Genomic DNA, 23697 nt, shown 5'->3' on the forward strand with positions numbered 1-23697 from the left:
AGGGAAAGAACATGAGTTTAAAATAACACAAGTAACTCAGTTTTCTCAAGCCATGGTCTACATAATATCACTAAGAAATCTATGAAGCCACTGCAGTTTATGAGTTTTCCTTAACAGATATTAAGCTACAGAAGTAAGGAAATGAGCTCAATGTTTCAACAGTCAATGTTAAGAGGGTGTTCAAGCAAACAGGTCAAGACATGCTACTCAAGAACGTTCCAGAGAGCACCCAGTGAGTAGCCATGCTCAGCTTTCTTCTCACCTGTTGGTGTCCCTGGCCACGTCCTCGTACACGCTCTGCACTCCGATCTCCAGCCTTGTGCAGCCGTAGGATAACATGTCACTTAGATGCCGCTTCAGGCAGTAATCTGGTCTGGTCTCTATCGTTATCCCAATGCATTTTGTCAGGCTTCGTTCTGAATACCTGCCAAAAAAAACCAACCTATCCTTTACTAAAATTGTGAAGCTGTCACAAGTTACTTCAGAAGAGTTTCCAACATCTTCCAGGTGAGAGTTTCTATGTCACTACCAGAATTAAAATCCAGGTTAAAAACCTCAAATATCCCAACAGCAAGGGAACCCTCATCATTAGTACAACACATGGATGAAATGATACATAAATCACACACTAATACAAGCCTGAGGTTTGCTTTGTACAAAAGGGAACTGGGCTGTGTCAGCCCTGCAGGACTTTTGTAAACAGGACTTGTTAGGAAGATGCTCCCAGACTGGAGCGAGCCTTCAGTACTCATCATCTGGAAACCAGGTCTGGGCAAAAGGGAAAGGCAGAGCAGGCAATGAGAACCAGGTTCAGTTTTGGGGGCAAATCACAGGGAGTCTGAGCACTCACTCCCACTCAGGCACTGATGATAACACAGGACCTCATGTTAGGGAGAGTACATATAGTCAGTACATTTTTGTTTGATTCCCACAGTGTACAGAAACACTGGAAGGACTGGGACAAGATCCAGCCACTTTCTCACAAGGAAATGTACAAGACTGTGTATGAAACGCTCCACAAATAACCTCCTTTTTGTGAGCAAGTGGCCTGCTCTCAACTTCATTTAAGTCTAATGCTGATGCAAAATTAATGGTTAACCTTTTCCCCCCTCCTCTCCCATTTATCACTGGACGTCTAACAGAGACTAATTATAACAGCTATTAGAGAAATCCTCTACTGATGACAAACAGTAAATTACTGGACTACAAGAGACTAAAACAAAAGAGGAATCCAAAGCAGTCTTAAACCAAAGTTCACAAAAGGAAACCATCAATCAACACCATCTCCAACACCACCAGCAAGGACAATATTCCTTTCCATAAAGGAATCATTTCAGTTGACCACCTTTTCTGCAGAATATGGTGGCTGTATAACAGGACTGCAGCAGAGGAGAAAAGATTTACAGCAGGAAGAAGGTAACAATTTCTTTGGAAATCATTCGAAGCTGCTGAGAATCTGGATAATTCCCAAACCAGGACGTAGGCAGGATTAGCAATCACTATTTGAGAGGAGTATCAGTCTCTTTAATAGTCCCAAATGATGACGATCTCAGTATTAATACTAAATGTTGCTGAAAAGAGGACACCTTGAGTAAAAGGGAGATGTTACACTGACACCTGAAAGAATATTGCACACCAAAATCACAAGGATGACTAACTTCAGCTCTTTTTTAGGTGTTTTATAAAGATCCGTAATTCAATTTCCAGCTTCTAGTAGCTGAAAACTTCTGAATCACAATAAAGCTTCAGAACCCACCTGAGATGGTAATGGAGGTCCAATTTGACCAAAAAAAAAAAACACAACACAAAAGAACCAAAACACCCTACCACTTTCACCCCATCCCCCAGAAAAAAAACCCAAAAATCCAAACCCAAACCAGCAATAACCAGAAGTGTGCTCAAACTCACAAACAAAAATATTAACTCTCTTCAAACTGCTAAAGCCTAAGATCTGTAAGGACCAAGATATTTGGGGGGTTGACTGTAATGGCTGTCAAAATAATCATCTTTAAAAAACCAACAAAACAACAACAAAAACCCACAACAAAAAACCCAAAAAACCCATGCAAAACATTTCAGAGTTTGTGGCTCACTAATCTGACAGACTAACAGAACAGTTATTTATTACACCAGGGAAAACACTGATGTGTGATTCATTAACATCAGACTGAAAAAAAAAAGCTTATTTTTAAAGACATGAGAAGTTTTAGCTTGGGGGGTGAGGAGGGTGGTGGAATTTTAAAAAAGCTATCAGAGAACTCACCCCTCATGCCAGAGGATACCTTCTCATATTAGGCACCTGCAATCATGGCTAGAAATACAGAGGAGAGAAAAAAATAATTATATCCTCCCCCAAGTAAATTTATGGCCAAGATTTAAAATGCTGAATATAACAAACACCAACAGACCCTTAACTATAACAGCTACTAAGGGCACCAATGGGACTTCAGGAGGGTGTAACAGCTGGTAAAATTAGTTTTAGCTTGGGGGGTGAGGAGGGTGGTGGAATTAAAAAAAAAGCTACCAGAGAACTCACCCCTCATGCCAGAGGATACCTTCTCATATTAGGCACCTGCAATCATGGCTAGAAATACAGAGGAGAGAAAAAAATAATTATATCCTCCCCCAAGTAAATTTATGGCCAAGATTTAAAATGCTGAATATAACAAACACCAACAGACCCTTAACTATAACAGCTACTAAGGGCACCAATGGGACTTCAGGAGGGTGTAACAGCTGGTAAAATTGTCTTGCTCAACTCAATGCTGGAAAGAGAAGAGTGTCTTAATGATAACCAGAAATGCAAAGCAAAGATGAACACAAAACAGATAAAGCAATAAATACGGTATTTCCAAGAAAAGCCAAGAGCTTCTTCAAACCACCACAGGCATTTTCAATTTAAGCCACAAGTCCTCCAGCTCTCCCCAGTAGTCCCAAAGACTGGTAGTGAGTAAACAGAGCACAGTCTCATACTCTATTTTGTTAACATAAAAGCTTGAATTGTGTGGTCTGTATTTAATGAAGACTCCAGAATCCTTTTAACTACTTTGAAAAGGGAAATAAGTGTCTGACAGCCAACCTTCCATGGAAGGCGATTCTGCCAACACATCTCCATCATTTCCTGAATAAAGAAAGACAAATTTGACTTTTCTGTTTTCTCAAGTTTCAAACTTTAAACACTCATTTGGATATTCAACATTTTTCCTATCTGCAAAGTAAGCAACTCTTGTTTCCTTTGAAACCTAATACTAAATCTAAGGACAGGCACAAATGGTTAGATTATAAGTTAAGAAGCCAAACAACAGAGCACCAGAAGTGGACATGAATTAAAAGCTTTGCTAGATTTACATAATCTGTCATTTTATGGAAGGAGTTATTGAATAGTACCCATAAAAGCTGTACCAAGGATTAATTTGCAGCACAAAGCTGCATTACACAACTAATTTATTATTTTTTTTAAATAAATCTGCCTTTAGCATTTAGTTTTAACATTTTTCCAAAGAGTTCAGAGACCTGAAAAAAGCACAAAATACTATATAAAAGTTTATCTACTAAATACTGGATTTACAACAGACACTGATCATTTTTTTTTATTAAATAAAATTGGCAAGTTATCTTACTTAAAAGCATAGTCAGGCTCTGAGAAAGATACCAAGTAGAGAAAAAGAAAAGACAAAGTGATGTGTGCTTAAGAGTAACACCTTTTTTAGTGGGGAAAACATTTGGTTTGTTTGGGGTTGTTTTGTTTGATTGTTTTTTTACTTAAGTATATATTTAAAATCTGAATCTGATTTGTAGAGCTCAAGTCACAGATTTTTTTAATGATTACACAGTTATTTATGTAACAATTCCTAGTACATTTGCTATTTCAAGACTGACTTTGCTAATCTACTTTCAGCGTCCCAGTTTCATCGTAACTGCCCACTGGACACATGGATGTTCTCCCTCACTTCAGCAGGGTTTTGCCTTTGCAAATCCATGCTGTATCCTCCCACCACTTTCCCAAGCATGGAAGCAGTCTCCACAAAGACATGCTTCATAATGTTCTGAGGGACTCAGGTGAGGTTTACCAGCCTGTAGGTCTCCTTCTCCTCCTTCTGAAGTCAGACACAACGCTTCCAGTCCCTGAGGACCTTCCAGTTGTCATGACCTCTCTGAAAGGAGATGGAGCTGCCTCACCCACCCATTCCCTTGCACAGACTTGCAAGTGCCTGATTTGCTGGTGGTGCACAATCTCACCCCAAACCACCACCTAGCAAGAGCAGATCAGGCAAATAGAGACTGAGACAAAGAAATACTGCATACCTCAGCCTTCTCCTGTGTTCTACAACACAGAGTTGCCTGCCTCCTCCAGGAGCCACATCTTCTTTTGTCTTCATTTACTGACGTTCATATGGAAGTCCTTCTTGTTACTCTGTAATCCCTTGGATTACTCCAGCTAAACTTTCCTGATGTGCTCTCTGCCTGCCCGCATCCCTCCTGGGCATCCCATACCTCTTTTCACCTTATGCACAAACTCCTTTTTTCAGGGTTGAGCTCCATCAGGACTTCCCCATTAAGTACTTTAACAAAGCCAGTGATCTGTCATGCCTGCCTGACTTCCTGCTTATCAGGATCCAGGAAGTTTGAGGAGGTTGTTCTGGAAGATCAGATAAACTCACCTAGGATTATTCACCTTTCAGAGCATGCTTCCATCATATCCTGCCTTTTGGTTCCCCGGAGAAGTTTAAGTCTGTTGTCCTGAATTCTGACATCTTCATTCTGCTACTTACATTCCTCAGGGTCTTAAACTCAAGAGTTATTGCAGCCAAGACCACACACCTCCCTCTACCAGCTCTCTGCAAATAGCAGATCTAGGAAAGCACTTCTCCTCAGCACTGGATGAGACAACTATTTCAAAATATCATAACGTACTCCAGAAATCTCCTAAATAAGTTGCGTTCCACCTTGTTGCCATTCAAGCAGGTATCAGGGTATCACATTAGATTCAAGGAGTTTTGGTACATTAAGTGTATATATGTACCAATATGGTACATTAAATGCATATATTCTAATGCTGACATAATTTTTATACTTTTTCTTAACGTTATCTCATATTTATGCATTCTTCCTGTTGCCTTTGTACCAAAAACAGCCACAGAACTTTGCAGACAAGCCAGTGCTATATCCAGATGGAACATGATTTGCCTATTCCTATCCAATTTTCCACTATTTATAAAGTCAAGGGTAATTTGGCTGCTGAATCATACAGAAATCTCATGATAATGCAACTTAACTCCTAAATATTTTCTAGATATTTCACTGCTTCTCAGAATAGAATTCTGCAACATTCCTAGAAAAACAACTTTACATTTTCCCCACATAAAGTACACAGCTTGCTTGTATACAACTTACCACTGAATATAGATTTATCCCTTGCATGCACATCACCAATATTGATAGCTCCTGCCAACCCTTAGAAATTACTATTTTAACAGAAGTATTAAACACAAGGCCCAGAGGCAAAAAAAACAGAATCCTATTAGAAACCATTCAGGTCAATGATGGTAATTTTCTGCTATGCCTGTTTTGAAAACCAATTTAATGGGTGACATGTTGTTCTAGTCTCTTTCATAGCGTCGAAATATTTCACTGTATCATGTCAATTCTCTTCAACTTTATGCATATTACATCTCATTTCTCAAAAACAACCCCAAACCAACAAACCCTGTCAGCTCACTAACAGGATACAGTGACTTACCACGATAATGGAGATGATGGATTTGCCTTCATTTAATCTTTAAAAACAACAGACATCCAGACACATATCCTGCAGGAACGGCATGCTAGCCAGATATGAAGAGGGAACATTCTCTATCCAACTGGGCAGACAGCCTGAAAAGCAGGTATCTAGAGCTCTGAAGAGACTGACTTCAGGATACTGAGTAACAAGAGGTTAAGATGACACATTTGAAACCTGCCTGGACACCTTCCTGTGTGATGTGCTCTAGGTGATCCTGCTCTGGCAAGGGGCTTGGACAAGATGATCTTTTGAGGTCCCTTCCAACCCCTAAGGTTCTGTGATTCTGTGAAATTAAATGGACCTAAATTGAATACTGCATCCCTAATGGTCTTGTATATACAAGTTCACTCAATTTACAGGTTCATTTTGGCATTCATATTTATGATGTACATTTCTTCTGGAACCTGAGAATGGAGATTGACTTTATCTTTTCCAGCAGCAACAAACATCTTACAGTATTTCTCCTTCCCTGTAATAGTCTTATTTGTAACATATGTAATTTGTAATAATAATCCCATATAATCAAAAGAATAATCAGAAATCAAGACAAGTGTGTAGCACAAGATGACAGTGGGGAAATTTTAACAATGACTGACCACAGAGGTGAATTATGCAAACACAATAGATGGTAAGCCATACAAATGGAGGAAATGAGATTCAAAGAAACCCTGAGATTTGAGCAGGCATAGCTATTGTCACGTCAGTTCTTTCCAGCATGATTACAGAACTGTCTGAAATAGGAAGAAGCAAAGAAAAGATTATTAATTTTAATCATTGGAGAGTATTTGAGTGAATTTTCAGAAAAAGCTGGTACATTAAGCAGACCTTCAAATCAGAATTAGCCTTTTAAATAAGCTCACTTTTTTAGATCAAAAAGGCACCCACCTCTCCACCAGACACAGCAGTTAGACACAAGGTGTCAGGTACTTTCTCACTTACAAAAAAACAGCCTAGTTCTGCCATAAAACAACTCCTTTAACAAAGCCTCTACTCACTCTCAATTAAACTTTGGTCTACAGACAAAAGTCTCATCAGCTAAGAGACCTGAACATCAATGACTCAATTATTTACAATACTAACTACAACAGCTTCCCAACTCCCTCGTTGGGATCAGAGTGGCAGGATGCCAGACAACACGGAAAGTTTTGCTTTGTCCCAACAGGCTTAGAAAAGATAAAGTATAAGAATAAAGGTGGGTTAACACAGTGCATACACAGCACATTAATCACACACCTTTAACTTTAAACCATTTATCTGTTTTACACATTATAGAGTAGGAGAGTACATAAAGAAGAGGTAAACAGAGATGCAAAAGAGCAGAAAAAGCCACAAGAAGCAGCAAAAATAGTTCAAAGGCAGTTATCAGTGAGAACCAACCACCAAGAGTAAGAAGTGTTTAGGTGTACCCATCTACATGGAAAGAAGAAGATCTAGAACAACACGTCCAACCTGACAGTTCCCAAAACCTTTTCTGCACGACAGTCCAGCATTACTAGAAAAGCCACAGAAAAACCTTGCGAAGATGGAATAAACTACAAAAATGCTATTATTACTTGATCACTATTGTTGCTAATGGATTATTCGACACCAGCAATTTCCACAAAATGTGGTGCTCCATGCTCATACACATGGCATGAGAAGTCACAGCCTAGCTGGGAAGGTGAAGGCACTGCTGCCTTTAGCCTCTTCCCAAGAGAAAAAAACAAACAAACCAGTTGCAAACCTGCTTTAGAAGAGATGCTTGGAGTCTTGTGGAAAGAGGGAAGTGCTGGAGAACTGGGTGGGAAAAATCAAGAATTTTAATCATCAGCCAAAGGCAGAAGGTTCCAGGTCTTAGCTTTGTGAACAACAAAGATTGTGAACATTCAGCATCTAAAACAAGTCTAAAATCTTGAGGAAAAGCCTTCTTTTGCTCTTGACTACAAGGAGCATGGTCCTAGGTGTTACACAATTACAGGCGTTCAAGACAGACAATGATGTCTATACAGTGGAATTAAGACAAAAAGTGACACCGTTGGTTTCTGAAGAGGAAAGTGACAATATAATATAAAAGTATCTCACGTACCACATCCTCATCTATTACTTAAATGACCTCCTTTTTCTTGACCTCTAATAGCTCTGCTTTATCACAATGTCAATCTTCCAAACACAGCTAGCAATAATTAACTCGATAGTTACAATTTCCTGCTAGTAAACGGAACAGGCAACATTTTACTTTTCCAACATATTTCAAAAGTGGCATTTCTGATGATTGCTCAGAACAGGTACTTCTGAGAGCTCAAATGTCAGTTATGTGGCTTTATGCTGCTTCCTTTTTATTACATTTCAGTGTTTTCTTTATCATCACTACCAGAAGTACAACAGATTGCTTTGGTTTGTTAGTAGCATCAGTTTCTCAATGTTCAGTTTTCAAATACTGAAAAACTTTGTTACTTAAAATACAGTGATTTATTGACTACAATATAATTTTCCAATTTTGATAAAGTAACAGTATTTATACTTGCTAAAAGGTGAGAGAAATCATTATTTTGTTTTCATTAAACGCCACTAACAGATAAGTCATACATAATCATGATCCCTCCTGCTGTGTCATTTGCTATTAGCAATCCAGAATAGGATCTGTGTTCAAAACAGCATCCATTCTGAAGTAAAAACCCTAGAACTTACCAGTTCTCTCTTTTTCTTAATTTGTTTACCAAGTTGTAACCACAATGAACGGATCTGACATCTGAAAATCTTCCAAAGAAAAAGCACAGCACGAGCAGAAGCAGAGCAGTTATGTTAACACACTTCAGGCCTAATTAAAATAGGGCTATTTGCAAGGACTAATTAAACGCCTGGCTGTAACGACAAGGAGGTAATGATGTTGGCTATAGAGGGAAGGAAGTAGGGGTGGTTTTTGGTTTATTTTTATATCACTCACAGCTTCCACAGAGCAACGCCATGTAGGGGACCTCTGGGCAAGGAGGCTGTAGCTTTGCTGGAGGGACCCTGTCGTCCACAACAGCCAGGACAGAGCTGTGCATCAGAGCTGCTCTGCTCTTACCGTGCTGGGCTAATAAAAGCATAATTATTCCAAAAGCCAATAATCACTGCCTATTCTCAGAGGACATCTAAGCAGGCCTCTGAAAGGTTTATCTTAGCTCAGGAGGCAAAGAAAGGATACTGAAGAGAAAACTGCAATAGGACCTTTTAACACTGCAGGCTTATTTTCTAAGGCCCCATCCATCAAGTTCAAGGCAAAAGCAATACAGATAATAGTTTTTGCAGCAATAAATGATTAGCAAGCTGTAACTTAATACACCAGGATGAATAAATATATGCTAGAATGAAATATTTCAAACAAGAAAACTGCACATGGCTGAGTCTAACAGGAGCTGACTTACCACCTCTTTTTTATATATCTCAGCCAAAATAAAACATTATGGGGGAAAAAGGTAAAACAAGGCCAACACGGTCAAGAGAGTGCTTACTTTCTATTCCTTAATGTCAGCCCTCTGCCTTTCTCAAGCCTGTCCCAGTGCACATAGCCAAATGATAGACTTAGAGACCAAAGTCTTCACATTTCTCCCAAAACAGAAACAGTGACATGAGCTTCCTCATGCTGAGACCTAGGGAGGACCAAGTCTTTGAACTGCCTTCAGATGGCAACTAAAGTGTCACTAACAAACTGACCTGGTCTGGAGGTGGAACAATGACCTGCATACTCCAGAAACACACAAACAGTGCCTGGGACAAGTCCAGAGGTCCATTTAGCCCAATATCCCATCCACCCACGGCTGTTGCAGATTCTTAAGACTACAGCAATAGGAGTTGGGCAAGCTGCAGTGGTACTTTCCTTGAATATTCCAAAGTTGCAATTATCTCTTCTTCAGTGACTCCCTGAGCCAGAAGTGTTATCAGTAGCAGTGAGTGTCTGCAGTACTTAGCAGCTCTCAATCGGTATTCTTCCTATGAATGCATTTGGTCACCCCTCAGCCTAACTCTGTACTGCACAAAGAAGTGCCTTCTTTGTGTTTAACTCCTCTTTCCTCCAACAGCCCTAGTTCTTGTGCTCTGGGAGATAACCAACATTTATTCTTTTCTTGTCTTCCCCATGCTGCTCAGGACTTCATAGCTCTATTATTTCACTCCAAAACTTTTTCCTCCCTTTCCACGGCATCCTTTTCTTTCTCCCCTCCCTTATTTTTAAAAAGCAGAACTGAACATAGGTTCAAGCTATCCAGGCACTGTTAAATTACGTGGCAACATAACAATATTTCTAGTTTGCTTTCTATTCCTTTCATTATAATTCCTCACATTGAGTTGGTCTTTTAACTAACACTGGGAATCAAGCCTCTGCTTCTCACAGTTATCTACTATAACTTTAGAATCTGGTTCCTGAGTGGCACTTAGTGCCACTTAGCCAATTTGGAGATTATAGTAAAATAAAAAATCTTTCTTACACACATTTCTCTATATTGACACTAATTGTCACCTGCTCCTTCACCACCCACCCAGTATGGTCAAGAGCACCTATTCCAGTGCAGATTCCTCTGAGACATCACTATATATGCAAGGCCTTCACTCTTATTTCCACAATAACTGAAGAGGCTTTGGTGAAGGACCTAATTTTTGGAAACCCAAGTAAAGTTACACGTATTTGTCAAATGCTTCAAAGAAAACAACAGCCTAGATGTTTTGGTGTGATCCTTGGGGTGCCCTACACATGGACAGGAGTTGGATTCAATGATCCTGATGGGTCCCTTCCATTCAGGGTATTCTATTATTCTCTGATTCTAATAACATTTGAAAATGACAACCAAGTAAAGAAGCCATGAGTGTCATCCTGAAAGACTTGAGAAAGCTGAAAAAAGGAAGAAGAGATTCAGGTGACCAAAAAACTGAAGGTTCTGTGAAGCTCTGGGCTTGCTAAAAATGAAGGCAAGATTTCCTGTGCCAAACAGCAGCTCCTCTCCTGTTTAAGAAAGGAAAATACTTTCCAAGTAATGACAAGCCCTCCCAGGCTACCAAAACTACCAAAACAATTCTGAATTGGGAAAAAAGCCCACATGTGAGGGTTATCAACCCCAAATAGTATTAATTTCAAAACCATTTGTCAGTTTATGATGCAGAAGAAAAGCTTGAAAAAAAACATGCTCAGCACAATTAGAGAAAATTGGAGACACTTTAAGCTCTGAAAAGAGACAAATGCATTTCTCAGTAGCAATCTTGGAACTTCTGTCCAGTACCCTAGGATGAACACTAAATGGAGAGTCCCACTCTTTGCTTTCAGCATCAGTTCTGTGCAGTGTGGCAGCCTTAACCCACATAGCATTTCAAGGGGAGAAAAGCAGAAGGCTGCAGGCTGCGTTTGGTTAATATTTCATTTTGGTCCATTTTGCCTGCCTGGTATCTTCTCACCAAGCAATACAAAATTTTAAAAGAAGTAACTCAGTCCCATTTCAGCTGTCCCTTGTGTGGATTCCAGTCAATTTTATTTGACCTTTAGTTAAATTCCACCTCTACCAAGCAATCGATATCAGCTATTCCCACAGGACAGGTTTTACTCCACATCCCTTTCTCTTCTCATCCAAGTGTACAGAGCAGATAACACATCCCATCAACAAAAAAACATGTCACCACAGTGTCACCCAAGTGCAAGCAGCTCATCAGTCTGTTACATACAGTGAAACAAAGACTGTTGTGAATCTTGCATGAGCAGATGCCCAAGATTTCCCCTTGATTTCTCACATCTTTGCTGTGCAATTTAGTTCAGTGAAACTTGAGAGGGCAACAATTTACATGTCTGTTGTCAAATCAATATGATCAATGATTAGGTCATAATTATAAAGACAGCTTACCACAGAATAGTCGATATATAGTTATACACAGGGTAAAAAGGGATTTGGGAGATCTATACTACATTTCAAGTCAATAAAAAAACATGTCACCAGTGTCACCCAAGTGCAAGCAGCTCATCAGTCTGTTACATACAGTGAAACAAAGACTGTTGTGAATCTTGCATGAGCAGATGCCCAAGATTTCCCCTTGATTTCTCACATCTTTGCTGTGCAATTTAGTTCAGTGAAACTTGAGAGGGCAACAATTTACATGTCTGTTGTCAAATCAATATGATCAATGATTAGGTCATAATTATAAAGACAGCTTACCACAGAATAGTCGATATATAGTTATACACAGGGTAAAAAGGGATTTGGGAGAAAAAAATCCTTATATCTAAAATTATTAAAGAATGACAGAACAGCCTCTTTTATTAAATCTAAACTCAAGTTCAGGGTTTTCTTGCTACAGTTGATGAGAAACAGCACTAGGTGAGACTTACAGATAAAAAAGTCTAGTTCCAATTTCAGTTCTGATATTGACTCACTGTAGCCTAGGGAAAGTTGCATATACTTAGTAACAACCACTTCCTAGCTGTTACAGAGGAAAATAACCATGTCTTCCACTGCGAGGCAGCTTATAGTTCCACAACTGGATGCTCTAAAAGTTATTATTGCATAAAGACAGTGTCCAGTAAAGACTTTGCTTCATAGTTTGTGCATCTACCTACAAAACAGAATTCATCTCGTCCCCATCTGACACTTAGATATAAACATTTAGCTTGAGGAAGGAAAGCAGCTTGATTGCTGCTTTGAGGATACAAAGAAATTGTATCAATAAAATTATAAACAGAGCTAATAAAAAGCAGTCATCAGCCAAAACTGCCGATGAAAAGGTATGGTTTAGCTGATGTTCTTCTCTTGCCAAAGCAAATTCCTCATCTATAAAGCTGTAATATGAGCTCGCACAAAAAAAAAAACAAAACAAAAAAAACCTCCAAAAACATACACGGGCTTCTTTGCTCCATGCTTGTAAAACCACACGTTCAGGAAGAGGGTTGCTGCAGCAGCCTGCAAGAACTGATGGTGCTGTTTCCCTGGCTCCATTTGCCATCCATTGTAGCTCCAACTAAGGTGCCAACAGCTATTCAGTTTTTAATAGTGATTGAGCTCATTCTTTGGAAATGTGCTTCTCTCTGCTGAGAACCCCATGCAGTGCTAAGTCCAGCTCTGGGGTCCCCAACACAAGAAAGAAATTAAGCCATTGGAGCAAGTCCAGAGGTCACAGAGATGATAAGAGGGCTGGAGCAGCTCTGCTCTGGAGTCAGGCTGAGAGAGTTGGGATTGTTCAGCCTGGAGAAGAGAAGGCTCTGGGGAGACCTTAGAGCACCTTCCAGTACCTGAAGGTGCTATAGGAAAGCTGGGGAGGGACAGAGAGTGATGGGGTGAGGGGGAATGGTTTCAAGATGCAAGAGGGGACATTGAGAGGAGATCTTAACTGAAGAGATTCTTTACTGTGAGGCTGGTGAGACACTGGCCCAGGTTGTCCAGAGCTGTGGCTGCTCCATCCCTGGCAGTGTGTAAGGCTAGGCTGGATGGCGCTTGGAGCAACCTGGTCTAGCAGAAGGTGTTCCTGCCCATACAGGGGGTTGGAACTAGATGATCTGTAAGCTCCCTTCCAGCCCAAATCAGTCTGGGATTCTGTGATTCTGTTTCAGCTTTTAGCTGCTACAGTAGTTTAAAACTGCATCCTCCCTAAGCACAGACATCCCTTGCAACTCCAGCAAAGACGTAAGTTCCCTCAGCTTTACTGATAAGGAGAAAAGCCAAATGTTTCTTATTTCAGCCACTTCCTCCTGCAAATGGCACACCAGGCTTACCAGATAGGAGAGAGAGCTCAAGTAAAGGTGTGTGACACCTTGTATCTTCCTAGAGGTGAAGAGAAGTTAAGACGTAAAGAGAAGAACAAGACCAAGAACCAATTATGGAAGAATCAGGAGTATCTTGCAAAAAGCTACAGTGCATAAAAAAACCACCACCAGCTCAAGGAGTCAGAAGTCAGAGATGAAGGCCAAGCCTACAATAAAGTCAAGATTTCTGGTGCAGGACTGAGCTCATTAATGCAAACACCTACGTTGACCTGGGGCTCTTACCTTCTGCGGCCATCAGAGATGCTCAGTCAGAGCCCAGAAAGCAACGCAGACCCAGAGCAAGTGCCTGCTTCAGCATGAGCTGGACGTTTCTCCAGGCTCACTGATTATGCCTCCACTGGCTGTACAGCACTCAATCCCCACGAAAACATCTGAATTGAGTAGTCTTAACCCACAAGTTGAACCACATCTTCCCCCAGAACCATTAGAGAAAAGGTGAATCTTATTTTTAATCTAAGGAGCAAAGGCTCTTCCCACTAATATTAGAATTTTCCAAGCAGCACACCATCTGTCTCTGGAGGCAAACAAGGCAAAGGTCTTGCAGAAAAAGAAAAAAAAAAGTAAGCAATCGTATAATCCAAGGCGCAGACAGGGGGTGACCAAATAAAAGCTGCACAAGCACCTCCAGCTCAGCCAGTTCCCAGCTTTTGAGTTTTTGACTTCACAAACCAATGAGCCATGAGGAGGCACAGAATCCCAGAGCACATTAGCTGCAACACATTGCAGAAAGATGTATTTCAGAAGCAAAGAGCCTCTGCTCTACCTAGTACAGTGTTCTCAAAACAGTCACAGGAAAACCACTCTTGACATCTTTCTATAAAAGTATGAAAATTAAACCTTCCTTTTTTTTTTTTTTCTGCACGCCTACTGCACCCACCATGTTACTAGAAAATTACTTTTCTTTCAAATTAATTTAGCACTGTTGAAAGGCAGTGGATCTCAGTTTACAATATCAATGAGGCAAGCACAGCACAGCTGAGGGAGCTATAATCTGCATCTCCGTATTTTACCAGCCCATTTTAATTTGGGCTGGAAAGCAATCTCAGCTGAAAGATGGAAAAAAGGTAGCACAGGTCCTGCATAGCTCTCCAGGGCATGGGAGCATCAGTCTAAGATCATTTGCATCCTTACGGAGCTCAGAGCCGTTGCTAATGTTTGATCTTTGGCCCACTTGGAAAATCAGAATACAACAGCACCTGAGACAATACTTCTGTATTACACAGCACGGTGTAATACTTTGTGTCAAGGAGGAAATGAACCCAGAAAGCTTATTCAGTACATGCCACACCACCTCCTTCGTGACATTACTTTTGGATCACCAGCACCATCTGAACTTGAACCAAGCAACAGCGAGGCCAGGTTCATACTCATACAGGTGACCAAGCCACGAGTAAAACTCCATCTTCAGTTCCCAGTCTCAGCTGACCACTCAGCTCCCATCCTAGTATCAACTTTTGAGTGCAGGTCACCAGAGAACTTGTTATGCTTGCCAAATTACACAAGCACAGCAGCGAAGCAGCAAAAACGAGAGAAGTATTCCCTTTGGCAGGTGTTCAGCAGTAATTTGCTAAAAATGTACCAAAAAAAGGCATTGAAATTCATTATTTAGTTTTGACAATGTCATGACTGCTAGGGACATCATCCTTTCCACCAACGTAGGATAAAATATGGATCAATGGTATTTACAAATATTGGTAAATTTGGTGTAGCTCAAACTTCTGTTATGACTAAACGCTACCATCTTGCAAATCTATGGACAAAGATATACTTGGCTACAGCATCCACCTTAGAAAACCTAAAATCAGATAATATCAGATGTATTCCAATCTACCTTCCCTTGTCATCTACGTTGAGACACAAACCTGAATATTTTACATGCAGGAGAAAATGCTGCAGAAATAGGACAGATAACATAGCTGCAGGAAGGGAAAAAATCGATTAAGACCTACCCATATCAAGACTAGGACCTGACAAAATGACTTTCACTTTTATATCTTCCAAATAACACACACTTTAGCGTCTAAAAATTTGGTCTTGCAGTAGAAAATAAGCAATGTAAAAATAAAGTATGGCAACAGGGGGCAGTCAGCTTTGGGGCAAATTTCGTCAAATTCTGCAAGCTGGAATATTATCCATACTCCAAAAGCATTTAGGGATAAACACACAGCAACTAACAGATTTAAATGACAAACATGGGTCCTGTAGCATGGAAGAGTTGCATCCAAAGTGGGAAAGCAAAGAAAATGTGTGCTTCTCCAGGATCTGGTCTCCAAATCTCTGGGAATAAGAGGAAATTCAAGTAGAATTTCTGTTGTAAATGATCTGGCACAAAAACAATAGCCAGTTATCTCCTGCCTGGCACAGAAAAATCAGTGCCCAGTCACATGTCCCAAGGGATTTGACAGACAAGCTCTGATGGATACAGCCACAGCAATTTACAATGTCGCTGGCTCCTGCTATTGACTTCCTCTGTCAGAAGCTGCTGCCTGCACAGGAAGGGCTGCAGAACTGGCTAAGTACCCACAAACCTCAGCTGCCCAAATTATTGCTAGAACAGGAGCTTAAGCTGGCAATTACAGTAGTTTGTGCTGGAGCTGCTCAAGCTGCAAGAGCCTACCTGTCCGAGCACCTATTCATTATGGTAAATTAAGAGAAGAGATCTGACTATCAAATTCTGGCAATTTGTAGCAGGTGAATTTAACAGGCTGGGCTCCCCACAGCCAAAGAAGTAGCTTATCTTCTTGAATCCCTATCCTTTCCAGATTACATTAATTTGCCACAGAGGGAATCTGGCAGCTGAAGGGTGGATAACCATGTTCAGCTGCCTGTTTTGGAGGTGGTAACCTCAAGCAGAGGGTCAAGGTAGATAAAAGGAGAACAGTAACCTCTTAAATCACCCCAGAATGAATCACTGGAGCTAGTGAGTCAAAGCCCTCAGTTATTTCTGCTAGAATCACAATTAGTACTCAGAAAGCACAATTAAGATACATTAGTGTAAAAAGCAACCATATGTCAATTGAGCTATCTGAACTGCAGGAGAGCATCTTCTTTGCCTAAACTAACCACAAGGTAAAGCACGTTTGCTCAAACCTCTTTCTTCGAGATTCACGGGACACTAGAACTTCTCTTAAGCAGGGCCAGCAAAACATACACACAAAGTCAGCTGCAACAGCACAGGCACAATAATATGCTCACCTGTTACATCACGTAATTTCATTATGTGTCTATGCGCCCTAAAAGTCAAGCAATCAGGCTAAATCTTGGTAAAATTACAGCACCATCAGCAGCAAAACTAGACTTAGCTGCAAAAAGAAACGTTTGGGAAATGGGAAATTTAAACTTATTTGGGAAGTTTAAAATGGACTTCACCTTTGGTAATAAAGCAGGAGCTTTTGAAAGTAGATTAATTCTTCACTATTGAGAAGCAAATTTAGGATTTGCTTAGTTGTCAACCTTCATAATCACTGTATCTCTTATAGAGAAACTGCAGCTTCAATTAGAAGAATTATTGATGTACGAGACCTAATGTGGGTGTTTCAGAAAATAATGAATGATTTATTCAGAAAACACATAATCTGATAACCATGTAAGACACACTTGTCATGGGTTGCTCTGATCTGGCACGTTCCTGAAGAGTGATTTCCAGCTGAGTTTAAAATGTGTCAGGAGTTACACATATCAAACCAACTACTGCTGAAACTGACAGTTCTTGGGGTTATTTCTTCTTCCTGGGATGGGCTAAGAGGTCTTAAACTTGACACACAATAATCCAGCTCTAAGCAGTGGTTATTTAAAACTTTTCTTCTCCTTTTCTTCCAGTAAAGGCTCCAAGGTAGGTGGATCTATCTGCTTAATGCTTGCCAAAAGATCAATAAGGCTTTTGGGATATCTAAAGGAAATTTCCTCATGCATAACGAAAACATTTGTGGCAGCAGGAAGCATTGCTGCCTGCCCACCAGCCCAGCACATGAAACAGCCAACAGCGGAAACGCAAAAGGACACTTGGAAAAAGGAACCAATGACAAGCCTAAGAAAAAGGCAGTCTTACAGTGTCATCTGGCATTAGGAGCTGCAGCTTCTCCACAGGGAATCAAAAGCAGCTGACAGTACTGACTTCTGCAAGGTCTGGGCTTCAGTGCATGATGGAAGTGGAAAATTAGGTTTTTAGGAGACTACTGAATGATGAGTTGATGTAAAGCCAAACCAATCTTGGATTATGAACCTATTAAGGAAATAGTCTTCATGTTTGCTGGGCACCTTATTGTCACATAAATATCAGGCACACAAGCTACCTGAACTGCAGAACCTGAGGTTCCAGCAATTTTATCCCCTACTTCCTTTGCCATTAACAACGTGATTTACCACCAGAGTGAACATCCGACAATGCATTGATACCATTATAATAACATTTCAGAAATAATTTCTGTGCATTTTAAAATACATTAAGAGAAGCCAGGCTTGATGCCGCAGTCCAAGGAGCTGCATGGTTGTATGTCCTAGAGGGACCTTTCTGCCACCTACCTTTCTCGACACAGGCAAGTTCTCATTTGGCCTCATTCACTAATTAAAAGTCAGATCCTGGCTGACAGAAGAGGTGCTCAGCCCTTGCAGTTAAATGGTGAGTCACAGTGGCAGTTAAATATACCCAGCACCACTAATGACTCACAGGTCAGGTGAGAGGAGCAAATCGATGAGGAGTAGCAATTCTCATTTGCATGTGTATTTTACACCTTGTTGGTTCACTATCCTCACAAAAGAGCAAAGCCAGACACAATCAAGTCAACACTTTGTCTTGATGGGAACAATTCCTAGAGAAAGATGTATTTCTCTAGTGTACTACAAGAAAAATTGTCTTTAGCCATCATTACAAATCTCCTCCTAAAAAAAGGGAAGCTTATCACCGAAGTCCACAACCTTGCTTGATTGGTATCCAGAAACCTGTCAACTGAAGTCCCTAAGTGGTGTTCTCAGCAGATGAAAATTTAGAACTTCTCAGTCTTGTTAGACACTCTCTGCAAAACCAAGATCCCCTCTGGCATTGCAATTCTTTACTCATTCCTTGGCCAACTTATTTCTCAATTCAAGCATACCAAAGCACCTCATGCAAAGACTGCCTTCTGAATAGTCTAAAGTGCTTATTACCTCAATAGGGAGGTGCTACAGAAATATTAAACACCAGCAGCACCTTCTCAAGAAAGTAATTTCCTTCCTCCACTTGTGAAAGAGTCATTATCAAAGTGTAGCAGTTTATCTCTTTAAAAAAAATTAATCAAATTTCTGGCTAGTAAGTTCATGTATGTAAATCCAGTCATGTCTACATGCATGTCCTGTTCATGTACCCATAAAAATCCCAAAATCTTAACTCACTTGAGGTCCACTCATACAAAAAAGGATCTCCTACTGCTTTATAAATACAGGGATAAAGCAAGCTCTTCACACCTCCTAAGTTAGATGCATTGGATTTGTAGATCAATCCATATCCTTGTAAAAAGTCCCTCCCCAGCTTTAGTGCAGCCCCTTCAGGTACTGGAAGGTGCTCTAAGGTCTCCCTGGAGACTTCACTTCTCCAGGCTGAACAGCCCCAACTCTTCCAGTCTGTCTTCACAGCAGAGGTACTCCAGCCCTCACATCATTTCTCTGGACTTATTCCAACAGCTCCATGTCTTTCTTGTGCTGGGGACCCCAGAACTAGACCCATCTCTGCACAGGAGTCTCACAAGAGAGGAGAAAGAAGGTCAGAATCGCCTCCCTCAACCCGCTGGCTTTGCAGGTTGTACTGTACTGGCTGAAACTGCACAGAATCACACCCTTTTCATCAGATTAACTGAGACCAGAAGCTGCAGTGGTCTCAACATGACAAAGTATTATATGAAGAAAATTCAAAATTACAACAAGACAAGGATGTCAGATTGATGAGCCCTTCAGTGCTGCACAATTCAGCCCATATAGGTCAGCATATCACTATCACTGGAAAGACAGCATTGGACATAGAAGCAGACCTCAAGTTTAGGACAAAGAAATGAATGGACAAAAGGGAAAAAAATGTATTCACAGTTAGTTGGATAGAAGTCTATATAGCTAGATGCTGCACTGATTTAACCAAAGGCCATGATCAGAAATACTTTTGAAGAAGTATCATGGCTGAAGTTCTCCATTAGGGAATCACTGTACAAAATCTATAGTTAAATAATTATTTGCACAAGGAGGAAAAATTTCAAGGTTACCAAAAATTTGTTCAAAATAAGGGGTGAGAGAGACCAGATCTCAGATTTGCACCTAAGGCAGTATCCACAATATAGGACAATTAAAATACTGTCAGTATTCCCCTTGTAGTATGGCCTCTGTTGATGGAAGTAGAAAGGGAGATGGGCTGGATCTTCATGTACAAAGAGAAATAAATTCAACCTTGACTGTTTATTCCAAGTGTCACTGATGATCTCAAAACAGTACTGCAGTGACACAGTACAACTAAATACAAAAAGCACAAAAAGTAGGTCTGATTCATCTTGAAACCAATTTTCTCGGCTCTAGAATATTTAGGAAATGTAACTTGAATAACTCCCACGTACCTCCATTTACTAAGCATTTAACATGAATTTTATGATAAAAATATAAACCTTTTTTTATCTGCTAGAAAAACCCCAAATTGTTAGTGCAGGTTTTCTCACATTTCTCTGTGGACTTGCAAGGCAGTACACTGCCTTCAGAGTCACTTTATTTTGCATGCACTTAAAATTACTTGATCATACAGTCAGTGTTGTAAATAGTTTTCTCAATCTGCAGAGCAAAGCACAGTCTACTCAAAAAGCAATTTTTGGTCCAATAAAATTAGCTAGACACCTGCAGCAGAAAAAACAGGTAATAACCACATCCTGAACCACCTGATGTACATATTCGGAGAGCAGTAATCTGAATAGACCACCTGCAAACTCTATTCTTCTTCCATAACGAGCTGTGTCCTTCTTGTGCTCACAAGCAGGGCACTAGCACAAAGGAAAAGCAATTCTTGTTCATAATTTTATCTTGATAAAACTTACTTGGAAAGAACAGCATAGTACTTTTTGTCTGGTCTTTGAATGACAAAAAAAAACCAACACGTGAATAATAGAATAATACCAGTAGAAGCGTTTGCCGCCCTCCAGAGGAAAACCGTGTGAAATTACAGCTTTAAGACATGAAGGCAGACATGAAGCTAGAGAAGGCCTTAGCCCTATTAAATTTTAAATCCACTTTCTTTAGTAGATGACAACGGTATCAAAGAAAATCTACTGCACTAAATGATGACAAGGTAACAAACTAGAACTGTCAGTAGGGATGCTCACCTAGATTTAACAGCTCCAAAATGTCAAATATTTCTCATTTTTCTTCTTTATTTTATACCGCAACGTGCACCAGAAAGTTACGGATTTAATGACCCAAAGCACACACAGATAAATCAGCCTCTGTTTTTCAGCTCATCAGCTGCACAATGAGAAGAGGAGCATCTCCCTCTCACCCTTCAACACTGCAAGGGTAACTGCGTTTCAGACGGGGATCGGAGAGCTCCTGAGCGCTGACGCTCTTGGGGGTGAGTCATCCCTTGCGGGAGCTGACGTCTGCCCTCCCTCCAAGCCAGGATCAGTTCCCCTTCCCAGCTAAAGGAAATAAATCCCATGGCAATGTGATTCATCACCACTCCAAATCAAGGTGATGAGGCATAAAAGGTAGAAGTCCAGATGGAATGACAAGAAATTTGAAGCAGCTTAGCATTTCCTGCATGAGAGAATAGATAAACCGTGGCCCTGTGTTCTGCTGGTGCTATGCAGCACACAAACCAGTGCTGCAAGTTGAGCTATAAATATTCTGTGCCTAAATATGTATTTGGAAAACATCACTTTAACCAAAAAAAATTGACTTCAGTATCTTCTGTTCTTACATCAGTTAGAGAACACGTTTAAATTAAAGAAAACCAAAATGCTTACTTGACAGCCTCTGCCACATTATTGGAAGTGTGACCTGATAAGGCATCATGAAGGTTTCGGATGAAGTAATCTCTGTAGTCTTCAGGTAGGGCCATGAATGTTCCACCCATCACAATGAACTCTACTTTATCCACGCTGTGCCCCAACTGCTTCAGCTGTAAGGATTAAAAGTACCAGAGAAAAATCACGTATTAGGGACTTCTCTGACAACCCATATGTTCTTTAGCTGCATTTCCTTCATTAGTTGTAATACCTTTCATAAATGACAAACCATTTATACTTCTATTTGGATTTCTTATAATCCTCTCCCAAAAAATCCCTCAAAACCTACTTTTCTGATGCAAAAACACACACAGATCTCAAGCCTAGTATAACAGGTTTTCTTGATAAAGCAGAATGATTTGAACCTACCATCTTCCTGATGGAGTTACACTGGTTGCAGTTTGAAACTACCTTAGCTCTGGCCAGTAGGAAATGCTTTCCTTGCACCTGTATCAGTCCATGTATAACTAACTTTCCTTAAAAACTTGTGGGAGAAAAGGATTACACCAAATCCATGAAGAATTTTCCAATGGATTTTTTGGTCATAAACAGAAAACCAGTCAAAGCAGAATAGGATTAAGAAACTCTTCAGATGTAATTCTCCAGCAGAGAATAGGAAAGCCTCTATTTCACTACTAAATTCTCCATGTAACAAATTAGCAAGAACTAGCAACTGCCACAAAAGTTGAGTACAATTTCTTTGTAATAGGGTCTTGTATCAGTAATCAGGTATTGTTTAGAACAGAGAAGATCTTGTAAGAAGTTCAAAACTTGTCATTTATCTAATGAAAATGACAGGCAATTAAAAGCTTTAAAAATAATTCGGCTATGGGGATCAAGTCAGTCTCATGTAGAGTTATCAAATAATGAAATGCTGAGGTTAGAAGGACCTCTGGAGATCACCTGGTCCAATCTCTCTTCTCAAAGCAGCATCAGCTACAGCAGTTTGTTCAGTGCTGCATCCAGACAGGCTTTGAGTGTCTCACAGGATGGAGACTGCACAACCTGGCCCAGTGCTTGGTCACTCTCACAGTTAAAAGCTGCTTCTTGATGTTCACGTGGAATTTAGAATCATAGAATCATTTGGGTGGGAAGGGACCTTTAAAGTTTATCTAGTCTAATCCCTCTGCAGTGAGCCAGGACATCTTCAACTCGATCAAGGTGCTCAGATCCCCGTTCAACCTGATCTAGAATATTTTCAGGGCATCTACCACCTCTGGTCTGTCATTCACTCCTCTCAATTTTTTATCATCTGCAAACTTGCTGATAGTGTGCTCTGTCCCAACATCCAGGTCAGGAACACAGAGGTTAAACACTCTTGGCTCCAATATTGAGAGCTGGATTGTATCACTAGAGATTGGCCTCCAGCTACACTTGGTGCTCCTGATCCCAACTCATTCAACCCATCAGCTCAGGCACTTAAAAACATTCTCATTATTTTAATCACAACCAAAATACATTCCTCTTTCACTGTAAAAATTTACCTGTTCCACTCTATGTCTTGTTTGGAGATAGGGGTCGTATCTAGCCCGAATGGCCCTCATGGATGTTGGCTAAAAAAACCAAGATGATAAACTTTGCAAACTCTTTTAAAAACAAACAAACAAATCAACCAAACCAAACAAAAAAAACCAAACGCAAAACAAAACCAAAAACAACACAGTGAAAAGGAACAGAAGACAACTTTTAGCACTGAAATGCTCAAGTCTTCAAACCCTAATGAACCCTATAGTCTTCAAACTCACCATCTCTCAAATTGTAAATTTGAATTTATCTCCTTAACACATTTTTGCCCTGACATGGTAATATAACATAAAAAAGCATGACACAATTTTTCAATTGTTTATTGCATTATGGTGGAATGGATGAAAAAATCTCTGTAATGAGGTTGCAAAAATCACAAACTGTTCAAAATGCCTGTTTATATCAGTTTTTCTCCACTTGCACAACAGTCAGCCAAGGAGGGTCCTCTAGAGCTCAGACTAAACTTCAAATATTCTTTAAGCTAAACATATTATTTCAAATGAAATCCCTAATAACTTGCATTTTATATCACTAGGCTCTAAGTCTATTAATAATACTCTAAGATAAGGATTTCAAGCATCTTGTGTATCCTAGATTTGTTTGCTATTTCACATCTGCTTTTTTAAAAGCTCTAA

At 40.1% G+C, this 23697-nt stretch overlaps 1 protein-coding gene across 1 annotated transcript in view; it reads right to left on the minus strand.

Moving 5' to 3' along the window:
• The window catches only part of ELP3 (elongator acetyltransferase complex subunit 3), a 96874-nt gene that overhangs the window by 63878 nt on the left and 9299 nt on the right, over window positions 1-23697 (minus strand). Inside the window, exons 6-8 of the mRNA XM_010002183.1 lie at window positions 23023-23091; window positions 21497-21651; window positions 263-424 (exon numbers count right to left, since the gene is read on the minus strand). Coding sequence (XP_010000485.1) covers window positions 263-424; window positions 21497-21651; window positions 23023-23091 — 386 coding nt within the window. The remainder of the gene's footprint in view (window positions 1-262; window positions 425-21496; window positions 21652-23022; window positions 23092-23697) is intronic.

This window comes from Chaetura pelagica, unplaced genomic scaffold (genome assembly GCF_000747805.2).
Source record: "Chaetura pelagica isolate M959 unplaced genomic scaffold, ChaPel_1.0 scaffold107, whole genome shotgun sequence".
Classification (NCBI taxonomy): Eukaryota; Metazoa; Chordata; class Aves; order Apodiformes; family Apodidae; genus Chaetura; species Chaetura pelagica.